General features: G+C 41.2%; 1 protein-coding gene across 3 annotated transcripts in view; it reads right to left on the bottom strand.

Annotated features, from left to right (window-relative positions):
- RGS7BP (regulator of G protein signaling 7 binding protein) overlaps nt 1-18,721 on the bottom strand; it is a 102,798-nt gene that overhangs the window by 14,965 nt on the left and 69,112 nt on the right. For 2 of the 3 annotated variants that reach the window (XM_026019304.2, XM_026019314.2), the window contains exons 4-5: nt 9,311-9,458; nt 1,304-1,374 (exon numbers count right to left, since the gene is read on the bottom strand). In XM_026019304.2, coding sequence (XP_025875089.1) covers nt 1,304-1,374; nt 9,311-9,458 — 219 coding nt within the window. Of the gene's footprint in view, nt 1-1,299; nt 1,375-9,310; nt 9,459-18,721 lie in introns of those variants that run through there. The other variant, XM_026019322.2, reaches the window with a different exon arrangement.

Below are 18,721 nucleotides of genomic sequence, written 5' to 3'. Positions count from 1 at the left end.
ATAACCAGGGATGTAATCACTCATGCCTGTGTAACGAAGCCTCCATAAAAACCAACAAAGGACAGGCCCGGAGAGCTGCCGTGTTGGGCACGCATGGAGACCTGAGCAGCGTGGTGCGCTGGGGGAGGGATGGCATCTCCTTGTCCTTCCCCACGCCCTCCCCTTGCATCTGACTTCTGGCTGTTGCTGAGTTACCTCCTTTTATAATAACTGGTGATCTAGCACATAACATGCTTCTCTGAGTTCTGTGAGTCGCTCTAGCAGATTAACCTGGTGCGTAGAGGGGGTCCTTGGAACTTCCAACCCGTACATCTCAAGTGGTGGGAGAGGGCAGTCTCGTAGCCCTTAGCTCGGGGGATCTGCAGCTGCATCCAGGTCATCTCAGAATTCAGTGCCCGTGTCCACAGATTGGTGGTGTGGAAAACCACTCCTGCACGTTGGAATTGGGTGCAGACATCACAGTGGGAGGCCGTAAGACCTCAATATATGTTAATTATTAGTACTTCTTTTAGAATACTAAATAAACATCTAGATGGCAGAGGTCTTTCTATGGAAATTTTTCTTTCTATCTTTTCCTTCCTTCCTTCCTTCCTTCCTTCCTTCCTTCCTTCCTTCCTTCCTCTTTCCTTCTTCCTTTCCTTTCCTTTCCTTTCCTTTCCTTTCCTTTCCTTTCCTTTCCTTTCCTTTCCTTTCCTTTCCTTTCCTTTCCTTTCCTTTCCTTTCCTTTCTTTCCCCCTTCCTATTTCTTTTCTTTTTCTTTCTTTTTTTCTTTTCTAAAGATTTTATATACTTATTGAGAAAGAGAGAGAGCCCCCGCAGAGAGAATTTCAAGCCGACTCCACCCTGAGCACTGAACCTGAGGTAGGGCTTGATCTGAGGACCCCGAAATGATGATCTGGTCAGCAACCAAGAGTCAGACACTTGACTGACGAAGTTACCCAGGCACCCCCCCCTTTGGATATTTCTCAAGTGTCCTCCTCTAGGCTGTAAACTTCTTAAAGACAAGAGCCAAGTCTCCAGTTCTTTTGTTTGCCCCACCTGAGGACACCTGCTCTTGACGGGGGAAGCCAGTGGGGAAGGCCTCTGTTTGAGGGTCAGAGTGTGTCTCTGCTCTACTCAGAGCACAACTGTGTTCACCTGAGGGGCTCCATTTTCATCATCGTATCTTCTTGAGCAGAGAAGAGTGTATACTCAGTGCCTTCCATCGTTTGTGTAAAACAAATTTGTAATATCTCAAGAAACAGGTCCCAAGGCTATCACGTTAAAAACATCCTGTGCCTCAAAGAGAAACGACAAGACTTACCTTGATTTTTCAATGGTAAAGGCATAGTTTCCCTGAGTTTGCTTAAAAGGTTTTTCATTTCTCGCATGTCTCTGCAAAAGTGATAAAAAGAAAAAAAAAAAATCAGCTGTAAGTTTTTGAAATGCAATCCCAAACAGTCTGTTCTATGAGACAATCGGGAGACGAGAGTCTGTGCTTAATTGTACTAGCTCTAGTTTCCAGTAGGCAAATATTGAATTTATTTTGCTTTTACAAGAAAAAAAAATCTGAGACTGATGGCTGTGGGAGTGAGAGCGACTCTGGCAAACATTTCCACGGGGCATTCTGCTGTGGGAGCCCTCGTCCCTGCCTTCAATTGGACCTGGCTGGGGTCAGAAGAGTCTCTGGTGACAAGGACAGTATTGCAGCTTTATGAGAGGGAGGTCAAGGACATGCAAGTAGAGTAACAGGGGTCCTCGGGGCCAAGCTGAGGCTGGATGACGCTGCTCTCAGACTTTCAGGTCAGATGGCTGCTGTGGTTGTACAGGTTCACTTGCTACTGTCCCAGTCCCGTGACTGAAATTCAATGTCCCACAGGAGTTAGGGATTCACAAGGCTCAACATTCATTAAATTGACTTGGACTGATGGGAGACTGAAATTCTAAAACCTTCAGAGAAGAGCTCTTCACAATGGCAGGAGAGACATTGTGGAAGACAGAGAAAGAGAGAGAGAGGGAGAGAGAAGCACCTGGGACAGAAGGACCTGCCCCTAGCACCTCGCATGTAGGTAAGCCACTGCGTACCTCCAACATCGCCACGCTCGCATCTTAAGAGTATGTGTGACCCCCAAATCACCAAACCATGGAGCAGGAAGCCATTCCAAGGGCTTCTAGTTTGGGGTAGGGGTCAGTTGGACTTTTCAAGTCCTTGGGGCAGTAGTTCTCCCCATGTTGAGTTCTCTCCATGTAACTCATCCATTGGAGTTAGTGCTCTTGAAATCATGGGACATCGTGGTAGATTTCATTTACAAGAGCAAAAATCAGATACGTCTTTTTCAGTTAGCTCTAGGATAGGGACGCAACAGCAGCAGGTGCTGAGGATTTAAGAAAGACTTTTGGGGGAGGATCATCTGAAAGTTGAGGAAATTTTATTCACTAACTTGTTTTTCTTTTGCTCTATGAAGAACAAGAATCATCATTTAATTTTCCATATGAAATCCTTCAGTTCCTTGCGGTATTTCTTTACAAAATTCTTTTATAGGCTCCACACCCAATGTGGGGCTTGAATTCACAATCATAAGATTAAGAGTTGTACGCTCGACCAGCTGAGCCAGCCGGGCGCCCCTGCCCCAGTCTGTTTCTTGATATACAACTGTTCTCTTGAGTATGGTTTGAGGAACACTTGTTCTAGGGGAGGCCCGGGACCCCACAGCATCTCTCCTTAAGCACCGGCTAATATGTAAAAAGGAACTCTTTTTCAGGAATAGCTAATTGGAGAGGGCACCTGGGTGGCTGAGTAGTTGAACATCCGTCTTTGGCTCAGGTTGTGATCCTGGGGGCCTGGGATCGAGCCCTGCATCAGGCTTCCTGTAGGAAGCCTGCTTCTCCCTCTGTCTATGTCTCTGCTTCTCTCTCTGTGTCTCTCATGAATAAATAAATAAAATCTTTAAAAAAAATCTAAAAAAAAAAAAGGAATAACTGGAAAAGGAGAAGAAAGCAGCTTTGTGGGTCAGGTGTAGAAATAAACATAAAAAAATCAGAATCCTTTCCCATAAGTATGAGGATATGTCTGTGGGGCACAGATGTCTATAAGGCCCAAAAGGTATTTCTAGAGAGAGAAGGTGAAAGAGGGAGGGGAGGGGGGACTAGGAAGGCAGGGCCCCACATCGAGGAGCTCAAGGGGCATATTCTGATTTCCTGTAAAATCCTCAGGGGCAGATGGGATGGGAGGTGGGCGGGCCGACCGTGGGAACCGGCTGGGAGTGCAGAATGTGAGACTGAGGCAGAGTCTCCCCAGAAAGCACCGATTCTCAGTCCTGGTGCTCCAAGGAGAATCACCATGTGCCAAGACCCCACCCCCTGAGAGCCTGATACAGCTGGTTTATGGGGATGGGGGCTCGGGAATCAATGTTTTTAAGAAGCCCTCCTGGGTGACCCACCCAGTGTTAGGCGCCCTGATGTGTTAGGGCAGAGAGGGAGAACTCAGGAAGCAGCCTTACCAGACCTGGGCTCCTGAGCCTACTTATTTCAGCCATTCCCACCTCCTTTGAACCTGAATCTGGACTTGAGGGCTGAACTTCGAAACTATGGGTTATACTCTCCCGTTTCTTTTTTTAATTGAGGTAAAATTGGTATCGAACATTATTGAAGTTTCAGGTGTCCAACATTACAAATTGCCATCTGTACGTACTACAAAGTGATTACTTCTGCAGGTGCAGTTAGGCTCCAACACCCTACAATTGACCCCTTCCAACCATTTTGCCTCCCTCTATCCCCCACCCTTCCCCTCTATAACCGCTAATCTGTTCTTTTGTATCTGTGAGTTGTTTTGTTTGCTTTGTTTTTGTAGATTCCACAGACCAGAGGGATCCCATGGTATTTGTCTTTCTCTGTGTCACTTATTTCACTTATCATAATACCTTCATGATCCATCCATGTTCTTCCAAGTCGCAACCAAGCAGTATTCCATTAGGGTGTGCGTGCACTCACACACACACACACACACACACACACACACAAACACCCATCTTTTTGTGGTTTTACCATCTTTCTTTTTGTAACTGATTTCTAGTTTCATACTATGATAGTAAGGAAAGATACTTGATATGATTTCAATCTTCCTGAATTTACTGAGACTTGTTTTGTGGCCTAACATGTGATCTGTCTTAGAGAGTGTTCCATGTACACTCGAAAAGAATGTATATTCCGTTACTTTTGGATGGAGTGTCTGTATATATTTATTACGTGCATCTCATCTAGTGTGTCATTTAGGGTCAATGTTTCCTTATTAATTTTGGATTTGCATGATCTATTCATTGATGTAAGTGGGATGTTAAAGTCCTCTAACCATCAGTACACTGCTGTCAGTTTCTTCTTTTAGGTTCGTCAATCTTGGTTTTATATATCTGGGTGCTCCTTTGATGGGCATATATATAGTTAAAAGCGTTATATCTTTTTGTTGGATTAACCCTTTTACATTATGTAATGCCCTTCTTTGTCTATTATCATAGTCTATGTTTTACATAGACTCTACCCCCAACATGGGGCTTAGCTTGGATTCATGACTCCAAGTTCAACAGTCACCATGCTCTACCTACTGACTCAGCCAGATGCACCCCCCCCCCCCCCCCCCCCGTTATCACAATCTTTGCTTTAAAGTCTATTTTGTGTGCTATGGATATACCTACAGCAGATTTATTTTCATTTCCATTTGCATGAAATATCTTTCTTCCCTTCTCTTTCAGTCTCTGTGTGTCCTGAAGTGAGTCTCTTGTTGGTAGCCTGCAGATGGATCCTATTTTTATTTATCCCTTCAGTCACTCTATGTCTTTTGATTGGAGAGTTTTGTTCCTTTACATTTAAAGTAGGCTTTGATAGGTAAGTACTTATTGCCATTTTGTTAATTGTTTTCTGGCTGGTTTTGTACTTCCTGTCCGTTCCTTTCTTCTTTCTCTCCTACCCTGTGGTTTCATGGCTCTCTTTAGTGTTTTGTTTAGATTTTCTCATTTTCTTTTGTGTTTTTATGGTAAGTTTTTGCTTTGTGGCTTACCATAAAGTTCACAAATAAGTTCCTATGTATAAAATGGCCTATTTTGAATTACTAGCAACATTCCAAAACTTTACATTTCTTCTACCTCCTGCTATTTTATATTTTTGATATCCCATTTTACATCTTTTAATTCATTAATTAATTTTTAAAGATTTTATTTACTTATTCATGAGACACACAGAGAGGAGAGAGAGAGACAGAGACAGAGACAGAGACAGGCGGAGGGAGAAGCAGGCTCCATGCAGGGAGCCTGACCTGGGACTTGATCCTGAGTCTCCAAGATCAGGCCCTGGGCTGAAAGCAGTGCTAAACCACTGAGCCACTGGGCTGCCGCTACATCTTTTAATTTAATTACACTTTAAGTCTTGTAGCTTCAGTTAGCTGTACTATTTTTGTCTTTTAACCTTCATAGTTGCTTAGAAAGTGACTGATTCACTACTTTCACTACATATTTACCTTTTCTGGTAGGATTTTGTATATATTTCTTTGTTATTAATTAGTGTTATTTCTTTTCAGTTTAGAAAAGTTCCTTTAACACTTACTGTGATTCTGGGTTAGTGGTGATGAGCTCCTTATAGCTCTTGCTTATCTGGAAAACTCTTTTTTAAAAACTATTTTATTAAAAATATTTAATTTACTTATTTGAGAGAGAAAGCACGAGCAGGGGGAGAGGCAGAAGGTGAAAGAGAAGCAGGCTCCCCATCGAGCAGGGAGCCCAATTCGGGGCTCAATCCTAGGACCCTGAGATCATGACCTGAGCTGAAGGCAGATGCTTCACCAGCTGAGCCACCCAGGTACCCCTTGCTTGTCTGGAAAACTCTGAATCTCTCCTTCAAATTTTTTTTTTTAAGTGGGCTCCATGCTGGGCACAGAGCCCACTGTGAGGTCTGAACCTGTGACCCCAAGGTCACCTGACCTGAGATCAAGCATCAGACACTCAACAGACTGAGCCACTCAGGAGACCTCTCCCTCAACTTTGAATGATAACTTTGATAACTTGCTGAGAATTCTTTTTTTTTTAAGACTTTATTTATTTATTTGACAAAGAGAGAGAGAATGACCCAGAGACCACAAGCAGAGGGAGCAGCAGAGGGAAAGGGAGAAGCAGGCTCCTGGCTGAGCAGGGAGCCCGATATGGTGCTTGATCCCAGGATGCTGGGATCATGACCTGAGCCGAAGGCCAAGGTTTAACTGACTGAGCCACCCAGGTGCCCCAACTTGCTGAGAATTCTTGGTGAGTTTTCTTCCTTTCAGCACTTTCCTTTCAGCTACTCTCTCCTGGCTTGCAAGGTTTCTGCTGACAAATCTGCTGGCATACTTATGGGGTTTCTTGTGCTGTTTTTAAGATTCTCTCTTATCTTTAACTTTTACCATTTTAATTATAATTTACCATTTTAATTATAATTATAATTACCATTTTAATTATAATATGTCTTGTGGATCTCTTTGAGTTCTTTTTATTCAGGACTCTCTATTTCTTAAATCTAGATTCCTTGCCCAGATTAGAAAAGTTTTCAACTATTATCTCTTCAAGTTTCTGGTTTCTTTCTATAAGTTTTCTGGCCTTTTTTTTTCTCTCTTCTCTTTCTGGAGCCTCTATTATATAAGCATTATTCCACTTGATATCTCAGAGGTCCCTTAAATTATCTTCAGTTTTTACAATTCTTTTTACTTTGTGTTCTCCTGCCCAGATGACTTCTGTTGCTTTCTCTTCTAGCTTGTTGATGAGATTTTTGGCTTTATCCAGTCTGCTCTTGAACCCCTTTAGTATACTTTTATGCTTTTTAGATCAGTTATGGTATTCTTCAGCTCTGTAACTACTCTATGGAACTTTCTTATATTTTCTATCTCTTTGTTGAGGATCTCCATGTTCATCCATTCTTCTGAGTTCATTGAGCATCTTTATGACCATGACTTTAAACTCCTTATCAGGTGGGCTGCTTATGTCTTTTTCATCAATATTTTTTTCTGCTGTTTTGTCTTTTTGTTGTTGTTGTTATTATTATTGTTTGTTTGTTTGAAACATAATGTTTTGTTGAAACATTTGGTCTTATTCTCTGTGTTTGTTTGTATGTAATAGTCAAATCAACTACCTCTTCCAGCCTTGAAGAATGTCTTTGGGCAGGAGAGGTCATGTGGAGCCCAGATATGCAATCCCCTCTGATCACCAGAACTAGGTACTCAAGGATTATTCTCTGATGGGCTGCACATACCCATATGCTGTACCAGGGTTATATCTGTGGTATGGGGGTGGGTGGGATTGGCTCTTGGCCTGGCTGTGACATGTGCTTTTGCTCTGATGGTGAGTGGGATTTTCACCTGGGCATGCCTGCCAGCTCTAACAGGTTAGAGAGATAGTTCCAAAATGGTGCCCACTGACACTAAACTTAGCAGGGTAGGAAGAGGTCACATATATAGTGGCCACCAATGTCTCTGTCTCTGGATAAAGTCCCAACATTTTCCTGTCTCTCTGTCAGGTGCTTTAGGATTAGTAGATTGGTTTCCTTCATTTATGATCTAGGCACTTTTCAAATTAGTGTTTTTGTGCTGGGTCCCAGGGCAAGTGAATCTGTGCATGAGTCCATAAGAGTGGGTTCTCTAGTCTCTTGAGTTTTATAGTTATCCTGGATGTACTCTTCATTGGCTTTTAAAGCCTGGCATTTAGGGGACTTGTATCTCTCATGCAGGGCCTAAAGGTTAGAAGCCTGATGTGGAGCACAGGCCCCCCCACTTCTTAGGAAAAGTTATATACTTTTTGAGGTCCCTCCTGATTATGGGTCACAGCACTTATGGTGTAGTCTTTTTTGGCAAGGCAGTGTCTTTGCCTCTTGTACCCATTTCAGTGCTGTATTTCTTGTCCTTTGTTGTGGAGGCTCCATGCATCCAATTTTTTGGTCTTTTTCAGAGGAAGTTATAATTGTGTATTTGTTGGATCCATAGGACAGAGTAAGTTCACATCTTTTTATGCCACTATCTTGAACCCAACTGCACTCTCTCTTATTTTTATTCCCAGCCATAGCTGGCTTTCTTATAAACTCAGAAGACTTAGGTAGTTGCTGTGCAAGGTTTCTGTAAGGGAAAATGTCTTTTCTGATGGATTATGCCCTGATCATGGCACTCTGGCAGATATTTCTTCCTGGGAATGGAGCAAAGCATTTTCTATTTCATAAATTAAGATAAATCATTCCCTCACCATTTGTCTATAGCTGTATCAGACCGTGCCAAACAGCTTTATTGTTTGAATTGTTAGATTTCCAAGCTTATACAAAATCCAAGTTTTATTAATAGCACATAATTACCACATGGTTCAATTTTCTATAAACACAGAAATTCAGTAATTAGCTTTAGAATTATATTACAATATGAAAGTAGAACCACAATGGCTATAAATGCCATTGTGTGTTACATTTCTAAAAATAAAAAAAAATAAAATGTTCATTATCTTGTCAATGATTCAACTCCACACAAAGCCCTCAGTGGAATTGCCCAGTATTCATTCAACTGCTTTGTGTCAGCTCTGGGGACATTAGTAGCAAAGGACATGATATCACTGTGGAGGCCAATAAACAAGGGCCTCATCCTCCAGCCTCACAGAATGGCATTTTTAGCATCTAGATGAGCCATGGCACTTACTATTATATTATTATTGCTTCCTTTCCCCAAATGAAATTTAATCACTGTAGAATCTTTTCTTCTTAAGAAGGAAACTCCCTCTACTGCTTGTTAAGACAAATGCATTAGCTCACTTTGACCACTAAGCAGCCATCAGCTACATTCTGGGAAAGTTTGAGAAGGGAGCTCTAGGAACAGCTGTCTGTCAAATGGACAGAATGCTTAGTTCCTGACTAGCAGTTCAGCAGGCCATTCCCTACACCTGAAATCCAGGAAGCTACTTTCAGCATCTTTGCATGATCGTGGATTCCTCTTCTTTAGATAAATGGAAATTTTGGTACCCGGCCCAGGGGGTGAGCTGTGATGGTATCTAGATTCAACGGTCTTCCTTCCCAAGGAAGCACACTGTTTTCATTTCCATGGAGACACAGTGTGGTAGTATAGGATAAAAAGAGGCCTGGGAGCCTGTGACTGCGGGAAATTCTGCTATCATTCTACTGTAGGATTCGGACTCTCTACCTTCTGTTACCTCAGTTTTCTGAGATTTCTGAAACCTGAATCTTGAAGACAAAAGCTGAATCTGAAAGAGAAAAATCTCAACTTTCACAGCCCCTAAGAGTACTAACTGGAGGAATACTGGCAGCCTATTTAGGGTAACTTCCCACTTACCTTTCAGTGTTCTCAATGTCTGTGGAAACCTGCCAGGAATGTTGCTGAATATCTACAGGGGATGATGAGGAGTCCTCTAGAGCAGGTGTTTCGGTACTCTCCTCAATTTTGCAATCCAAACTCTTGGTTCCCCCGCCAGGCTCCTTTCCTGAGTTGGGGGCGGTGAGAGGGGGTGTTGGTAAAGAGAAAAGGACAAGAAATCATAAATTCAAGTTCTATAGCCAAGATATCATTGCAAGGATTGTCCGCGCTTTGAGTTATAGGCTCCATTAACCCTAATAAATTTCTGACTATTAGATACAATATTAATTCAGTTGTTTCTGAATAACATGAATATGTTATTCTATCTCTAGCTATATAAATATATGTACGTGTGTGTGTGTGTGTGTGTGTGTGTGTGTGTGTAGCATGTTTCGCAACATTCTGGGAAAGATAGTTGGAGGTCAATGGAACCTTAAGATCAAGCTAAAAGTAAGGGCTTAGTCTTTGATGGAGTACTTGGTGCTCTGTTATCCATTCCTAGTGAGGTAGATCAGGTTAGCTTGGGGGGGTGGTTCAGCTTGTAAAATCAGGCTGCTTTTTGGTTCTTTGATTCAGAGGCAACTAAGAGGACCAGGAGCAAGTGACGACCAGCAGGAAGAATGGGTGCTCCTGCCCTTCTCTCTGACTCTGACACTAGCTATCTTAGATTCATATCCCTTAAACAAATATAAATTTTGGGACTGTGTATGTGGATAGTAGTAGTATCTTGGTATATAGCAAACAGGAGAGATTGTGGACTTGCCTTCCATTTCCTTGGCTTTCCAACCTCCTTCAGTTTATGCTTTTATGAGGAAATAGTTCAGCCTCAAGGTCCAGACTTGCTCTGCTGAGACCATAAAGTGCTATCACCTAAAGTGCCATGTGCTTACTAGGTAGCCATCCACAGCAATGCACTGCCAGTCCACTAAGACTTGTATTTACCATTACTAATCTCAAGGGAATAGATCAACACTTCCTAGAAACAAAGCTTCAAATTGGTTCAGCAATGAACTCACAAAAAATTAAATGGGAGAGTAGTCTATGGCCCAGATACCCACTGTTAACATCTGTCATTCTGCCCTGACCGTTTGTCATCTGCAATGGTGTGTCCTCATATCATGGGAATGGCCTGTGAAGCTGGAGAACTGAGTTTTATCAGTTGTTTATTCACTGACTTATTCATTTATTCACTTACAAATATTTCTCAACTGTCAGCTAAGTATCAGATCCTGGGCTTGGTGCTAGATTGTTTCTTTTACTTTTTTACCCAGTGTTATTTGTAGTACATTGATGTACCTCTAGACTAGTTGTTAAGAATTTGTTATAGCACAATATCATTGAATATTCATGAGATAGCAGCTATACCAGGTTACCTCTTAGCTCAGTTTCTCTAAACCTGATGTGTGTTTTGCATGGTTAAAAAAAACAACATAGGGGCACCTGGGTAGCTCAGTCGATTAAGCATCTGCCTTTGGCTCAGGTCATGATCTCAAGGTCTAGGATCGAGCCCCACAATAGCAAGAAGTTTGCTTCTCCCTATCCCTCTCCTCCTCCCCCCACTCGTGTTCTCCCTCTCTCTGCTCTCAAGTAAATAAATAAAATCTTTTAAAAAAATAAAAAATATATAAACAAGAAATAAAACAAAAACACTTGTGAATAGGATGGTAAAATCTAATAGGAAGAATATCCCTTGGATGCTCGACTGGGGGAGATTAACAAAAATCTCATCCCTAAAAAAATAAAAAAAAATAAAATCTCATCCCTGTCACTTCTAACCTATATGGCAGCAACACAAGGAAAAAGAGACAAATAATTAAGTGGTAATTAACTGTGCACCATTCATCAACCTATAGTAGAAATGGACCTCTGACTATTCAGCCAAAGCACAAACACAAGTTTACTGATGAGAACTTTTGGTCCTTTTGTGTGTACTTTATGCACATTGATCCTGGGTGATGGAATGGCTTTTCCAATTTTATGGTATGCTGTTGGGGTGAAATTTAATTACGCACGTAATTTAGCATATTATCATTTCGCAGTCGGAGGGCACTGACCTCCTAAAAGCATTTGCACTGGCTTCCTGGGAGAGTGTACCAAATACAGTCCATCTGCCACCACCCCCCACCTCCCACCCCCGCTGAGCCGGGTCAGCCTTAGGATACAGTTCTGCAGGGGGGCCAAGGTCTGCGAGAGAAGCAGAAGGGGGGCTCCCCAGACAGCCCTCTGCTCCTCAAAACTCTGAAGGATTGGGCCATCTGAAAGCACACATGCTCCCGCGGTACTCCTGGGGAGTTGAAGTGCATTCGGGAGCACAGTATGCTCTAGGCAGCAAAGGGGGGAGAAAGAAGATACAGAAACAGACTCCATCCTCTGCCTTTGGGCTTTGCTTGGCTTGGAGCCACCGTAGCCCCTATCCTGCTGTCAGAGCTGTCATTCAAATGAGAACAGGGGAGGACACAAGGGAGCGTGATGCTCTTTCTTGGAGTCCTCTCTCTACCTCCCTCATATGTTACACACACATACACACACACACACACATACTTTTTACATGAAAAGACATAAATAGAATCCAATCTACAATTAGTTTGTTTGAACTTGCTCCCTGCAGTAATTCTCCTTAATAAGACAAATATTATAATACCATTCTATAACTTTTTCTAGGTAAAATCACTGTTCCTATATTCCTGAAACACACCTGTGAACTTGTAATGCCAAGGCATAGCCTCCTTTTCCTTATTTTTCAGTGGCTAGTTCTAACTTGGCTCATGTACATGAACAACAACAACAAAAAAAGCCTTGGATGTTGGGCTTGCAGTTTGGTGTTGTCTATCAGTTCACAAAATCTCCGCAGAATCTTGGTCATACTATATCTTCTCTGGCTGAAACATCTTAAAAGACAGAAGGGATCAGTATGAATTTAAAGTGTTTTCAGTTCCAGAGTATTTGCAGGGTCGAGTTCACCCTGCATGTAGGTAATTGCTTTCATGTACGGAGAGCAGTGATTTTATGCAGGGCGTCCCTTCCCAGGACAGTGTCTGATTATTGCCGTCACGGGACTTACTTATCTCTTGAAGAAATTATCTTGCTTATGCATTTGTCACCTAAATACATTTTAAATAATTTATAAATTTGAGTCTTTTTTTCCTTGTAACTCTTTCATATCTCTAATGCTATGTGCTCATGGCTCCCGATTTCTTTGCATGCCATCTCTTGGGTTCCACATCTTCAGCTTTTCTGGATTCAGTTTTCATTGTGTTGCAGCATATCTGCAACTAATTATTTCAGGAATATCTGTGGAATGTAGAATTTCTTACTCTTTATGTAACTGAAAATACTTTTTCTTCTTCTCTCTCTCTTTCTCTCTCTGTGCTCATACTTAAATTTTAATTGGCTGGATATAGAACTCTATCTTCAAAGTAAATTTCTCTCAGAACTTGGGAGATACTATGTCCTTATCTTAGTACCCATATACAGAGTGATTTGCATGTAGACTGTTTATGGCTCTGTGAAAAAAATTTATGGTATTATCTTTAAATTTTTGATTTATGAGATGCCTCCTAAGTATGTGTAGGTATAGCTTCCCTTTGTGTTAATCTTTTCTGGCATTTGACTGGCATCTACAATCTATTATTTCACCTTTATTATTTTGAGAATTTGCAAACCTTCTGCAAACCTGCAATAATACAATGGATACCCAGATATTTGGGTTTTACCAACTGTTAACATTTAGCTATATTTTCTTTTCTTTCTCTCTCTGTAGCTCTATATAGGTATGTGTATGTATATAAATTTCATATATAGAGATTATATGGATTATGTGTAATTTTTATATAAAACTATATATATATAAATATAATTTTTATGATCTATTTAAGAGTAAGTTGCAGACATTAATGGCACTTTATTCTAAATACTTCAGCATATATCTCCTAAAGAACAAGTATGTTTTCCTACATAACCTCAGAACAATAATCACACCAAAAAAATATTTAACTTGGATTAAGTATGAGTCAACTTGATATAATACCATCATTTATTTGATATAATACTATTATTGAATATATAGTCTATATTCACATTTCCCTAGTTGTTCCAACCATGTTTTTTTTTTTCCTAGCTTTTTCTTAAATCAAAGTCTCCAGTTAAAGATTGTGCACTGCATTTGGTCATCCTTTTTCTTTATTCTCCTTTTATCTAGAACAGCACCCTTGCCTTTTTGTCTTTTATGTCATTAATATTTCTGAATGAAGAGTTCAGGCTAGTTGTTTTATACTCTTTCAGTTTGGATTTGTCTTCTTGTATCTGCAGTCTAGGTTCAGAGTAAACCTTTTATGGCAAGCATATTCTAGAAGGGATATTGGTTCCTTCTTAGCATAGGGCATAAGAAAGCACATGAGTCACTTTGTCCCATTATTGTTAGTTTAGTATTACTGATTGCTTGCTTTCTGCCCAAAGCTTTCATTCCAATGGGAGAAAGGGATCTGCCATTACAGATGTACGCTTCTCCTTTCATAATCACTAAGTACTCTGTGGAGTGATTCACTGAGATGTTATGGCATTTTCAATTTAAGTATTTCTTTCTTTTAGGTTTGGGAGAAGTTTTTCTATTTTTCTTGATTATCTACTTCTCTTTCTTTCAGAATTCCTATTTCTTATTGGAGTCTGTGGAACCGTCCTATATGTTTCTCCACTTACCCCACATTTATTTTGGGGGTGGAATTCTGGGAGAATGCTTTGACTTGATCTTATAGTTCACTCTCAGTATATTCATTATAATACTTGTTGAGAACTGTGAAGGGTCCGAGATTTTACTCTACCTGTGAGTTAGCCTGCCACAGTTTCATGGATCCTGGAAGAAGACTTGAGACTTCTAAGTCAGAGACAAAACCGGTTAATTACTCACAGAATAGCAGTGGCCAGACTATAAGCATTTATGGTGGTTTCTTGAGTCCTAAGTCCCACAGGGAGACACAGAAAGGGCCACATCACTGCCTATACAACAAGGGGCTGTGTGACAGCAGAGGAACCTGGAGCTCAGGGATCCTGACTTTTCTAAGCATGTCTGCCTTTGCCCCCGAGGGAAACATTTTCATTATACTGAATAGTCAGTATGCCCTGCTCTGGAGAGAGACTCTCTCTTTTCCATGGCATTCACTAAGTAAATATTCTTGAAAAGACAGTATAAAACAAAGGGCAGTCATCACTGTGCAAGATGTACAGAAATGCAAGAGACTGGTGGGACATCTCCCAACACCAGTGAACCCCTCTATTTAGTTTTTATTTGATTGATGACATTTTTACCCCCAACAAATTAGGTAATTATCTTGATTAAATTAAAATCTTAATTATTCATGAGAAACAGAGACAGGCAGAGGGAGAAGCAGGCTCCGTGCAGGGAGCCTGACGTGAGACTCAATCCCGGGTCTCCAGGATCACGCCCTGGGCTGAAGGCGGCGCCAAACCGCTGAGGCAGCCCAGCTGCCCTGTTTCCTTTTTGCTACAGACTATTATTGTTTTATGGGTTTGATAGAATCCTAAATTTCTCTGAGAATATCAACCGCATATATTTCAAATTCTTCATCTGTTTCTACTTTATATTTGTTCTTCAAATATTAGCTGTTTGTTGCGTTTGGCATCCCCTTTTGGGGTGTTGCCTTTTTTCTTTTTTAATTTGTCATCCCTGGATGTCTATCTAGATTCATCTATGAGGATCTCTGTTTGCTTCTCATTCTGATTAAAGTGTCCTCCTTCTGATTATTGTGGAGAAGGGACAGGATGTGTGGCGGCAAAATGTGTGTTTCAAAGCTTGTCTTCTGGGTGCTACTCATCTCCAGTGATAAGTGACCTGGGCTGTTTTTCTGGGGCCCCATGTCTATTCAGAGTTTCATATTTAAAACTCCTACTACACTGAGCTATACTGAGCAGTTTAGCCTGACAAAAACACTGGAGTAATGTGCTCATTTTCTTTTTCTTCTACGGCTGTCTTTATGGAGGCGCAGTTATTTCACACCCTGCTCTGCTTAGCTGCCCCGTCCTGACAATCACACCAGATGTCCTCCTGGGGCGAGCAGTGATGTTCTCTGTTGCTCAGTGTGGGGCAGCCCAGCTTTTTCTGAATGCAATTTCCAACATTAATTTCCCTGACAACAGCTCTAGAAATCCTTCCTGTGATTTGCATTTGTTGATTCCAACTTCAAAGTATTTCTGGAATTGATTTTACTTTTGCTGTAATTTTCTCCTGCTTGAATTTCTTTTGTTTCTTTTCGAGTGTCTCATCAGCTATGGTTTCTTCTCTTCATTTATATCCACCAATCCAATCCCAATAGCTTTGTGGCTTTGAGAAATTCTTCGAGATTTCTGGTTTGTTGAAGGCATCCTTCCTTGTTTGTGGGGGGCATAGAAGACTGCGCTGACCCCTTTCTTCTTTTCCTCTTATAATTAGGAGGGGCCACGTGACAGAGCTACTGCCAATGGATTGCAAGTAGGAGTGATGTATGCCTCTTCCAAATTGGCTCCTAAAAATCCTCCCATGTGATTCCCTTTGCTTTCTTTTCTCATCCTGACTATTGAATGGATGCAGATAATGGAAAGAGCAACACTGCTCACCCACCCCAGCTCTGGCATTGTATGATGTGGATAAATAACGAACTCTTATGGTTCAATCCATCAAGGTTTGGTGTTGTTTCATGTAACAGATACTCTACCCTGACAAATATAAGAACTAATATGGATTTATTTTTTTCATTATATCTTCTTCTGCTATTTCAATGGATGTTCAGTACCAGGGAAAATATATGTATGAGTTCAGTGTCACATCTCTGCACAAGCTTTTCCACCAATTACACTCCTCCTCTTTTGGTGACAGATGCAGAATGAAAGCAGTTGATTCATTCGTTCAGTAGTTATTAATCGAAACTTTGCGCTAGGCACTATACTAAATTCTGAGGATACAGAGGTGAACACACTTAAGGAGATCAAATCTGAGAGGACAACAGACAAGAAACCAGGGAACTACCCCTCAATGTAAAAGGTGCTAAAATCTGTGCTGTGAAAATGCTTCGGGGACGTATGGGATGTGTATCAACCCAGCCTTGGAGGGCCAGGAAAAGTTTCCTGTAGTAAATCACATCTCAGTTATGACCCAGATGACCCAGATGAAAGGGATGGATGTGAGATGGGTAATATGTTCCACAGAAAAGGAGCAACCGAAAAGAATGTGCAAGTTCAGGTACCTATAAGTAGTTCAAGATGCCTGGAGAGTGGAAGGGCAAGGTGTGGGGGGGCAAGTGAGGTGGGGGTTGCTGGTGAAACATGAGGCTGGAAAAATTAGGGTCAGCTCATAGACCTTCTTCTGAGCTACATTAACAAGTCAGCGGAGGAGTGCTCCACAAACCTGGACAGTGGCCAATCTGAGTTCTTTATCCCTAGCTTCCCCGCTTTGACCAGGTGTCCTTAGAATGGAGTACCAGTTCTCTACCATCAGGTGGGCCTTCTGCCCTGCTCTCAGGAAAGGGATCAACCAACCTGCAAGTGATAACTTCAAGTCAATGTTTTACTTTACCCAAGAGAGTGAATATGCATTTAAAATCATTTCTGATTATGAAATGAAAAACTCTGTCCCCTAAAAAATCAATTTCAGGCCTCAGTGAACAAATATTTGCTCAAGGAAGGGATGGAGGTAGGGAAGAGAGTCCGTAGAGTACCTTGAAATCATACTAAGCTGGCTTCATCACTTTTAAGAACTAGGACATCAAAAAGTTGGCCACTTTCCTCAAGGCCTTGCAAAGCTTTTTGCCTTCAGCTCCTTTGGGATTTCCATGTATTTTTAGCTTGTTTATGGATAATATAATAGGCATGTTTGAGGAAAAGTTAAGGGAAACCAACCATGAAGCACATACCAGTTCGCAAAGCTGGTTATTCTTATATTCGTGAGAAATGGCCAGTTGTTTGGGAGAAATAAAAACACATCTGATGCGGGGTGAGGGGGGTGGGCAGCCTCAAGAATTCCACAGAGCACCCATCACCTCAGAAGTCCTAGGCACTGACCCTGGCAGATGGAGCCGGGGTCCTCTATTTACAGTGGGAGGTTCTTTATCACACTCTACTTTGACTTTCCTTCTCCCGATTTCTTGTTTCTCCCACCCTTTTTCTTCTCTATCCACATTTTCCTCTATTCCTTTTCCCTTTCTCCCTTCCTTTCTTTCTTGCTTTCCTGCCCATCATCAGTCTACCAGTGGCACTGCTATAGACAGTGTCTCTTTGGAGGGCCTGAGTTTGGCCTCTGGTGTCTAGCAATGTCAATTTTAACCATTTGCGTAAATTTCCCTAGGAATCAAAACTAAACAAACCAATCTTCTCTGAGCTAATATTATACCACTGCACTATCATTTCCTTGATAATAGGGGCAAATTTCCTATGTTCTTTGTATTCTTGACACGTTATCTGCTACCCCAGGGAAGGCTTTCACGACAGCATCATTCGGACTGTGAGCAAGATGAACACAGTTTACATGAGATGCATGTATGGAACCTTATCTAGATAGTTCTTCTCTCTGGTAAGCATTTCTATAACTGGTAGATGTGCTGCAGGAAACAAAAAGAAAAACCTGAGGCATTGGAGGCTGTTTGTGAGGTAATCCACTTTACTCTTGTGTTTCTAAAAAAGCATGTCATTTACATAGAAATAAATTATGTTAATTCATTTAGTTGCTTACCTGTATTAAAAACAAGTTTCAAAGGTTTTTCTCTAATGGGATAGGAAGATATTCAGAGTGCCGAAAAACACATAGTGGAAAATAAAAATGTTATCAACAGAGCTCCATTTTACCCATACACTTGGAAAATAAACATTTTCCAGTTCAGAAGAGATACAGAACTATCCTCCTTCCCCCTTCTGTGTGTTCCTTGTGATACTGTAGTCCCATCCCTGCCCCCAGAGTGGCTGTCATTTTGGGGGCTCCATGTGTGAGAAAGCAGATGCACAAGGGGCCCCCTGCAGCAAGAGACAAGAGCAGATAAGGAGATGCATTTGGAGGAGGTCTCTATGAGAATTTTGCTGCTCATTTTCTGGCCCCTAAAGTAGGGCAAAACAATGTACAGCGTATACGTACTGTACAATTAATTAATTCCAACTTTCCCATGATGGATATCATGGCTGAATCAGGCCCCCTTTGGACCACACAAATGCTACATTTTATTTCATTTTACTAAATATACTCATTTCTTTGTCATAATTCTTCACCCAAAGTAAAATATTTTATAATCATTAAATGATCTATGGAGTTAAGTCTCCCTTCCATCTTAGAAGTAGCTCTCTAGCTTTGTGTTATTTTGGTACGAAATCAAATACATCATGGATTTTAGCCATTAAATGTGGTAATCTGAAATGTGC

The sequence above is a fragment of the Vulpes vulpes genome, chromosome 2 (genome assembly GCF_048418805.1).
Source record: "Vulpes vulpes isolate BD-2025 chromosome 2, VulVul3, whole genome shotgun sequence".
NCBI classification, from domain to species: domain Eukaryota; kingdom Metazoa; phylum Chordata; class Mammalia; order Carnivora; family Canidae; genus Vulpes; species Vulpes vulpes.
Note: the sequence above shows the minus strand (reverse complement) of the source record. Positions and strands in the feature narration are given on the sequence as shown.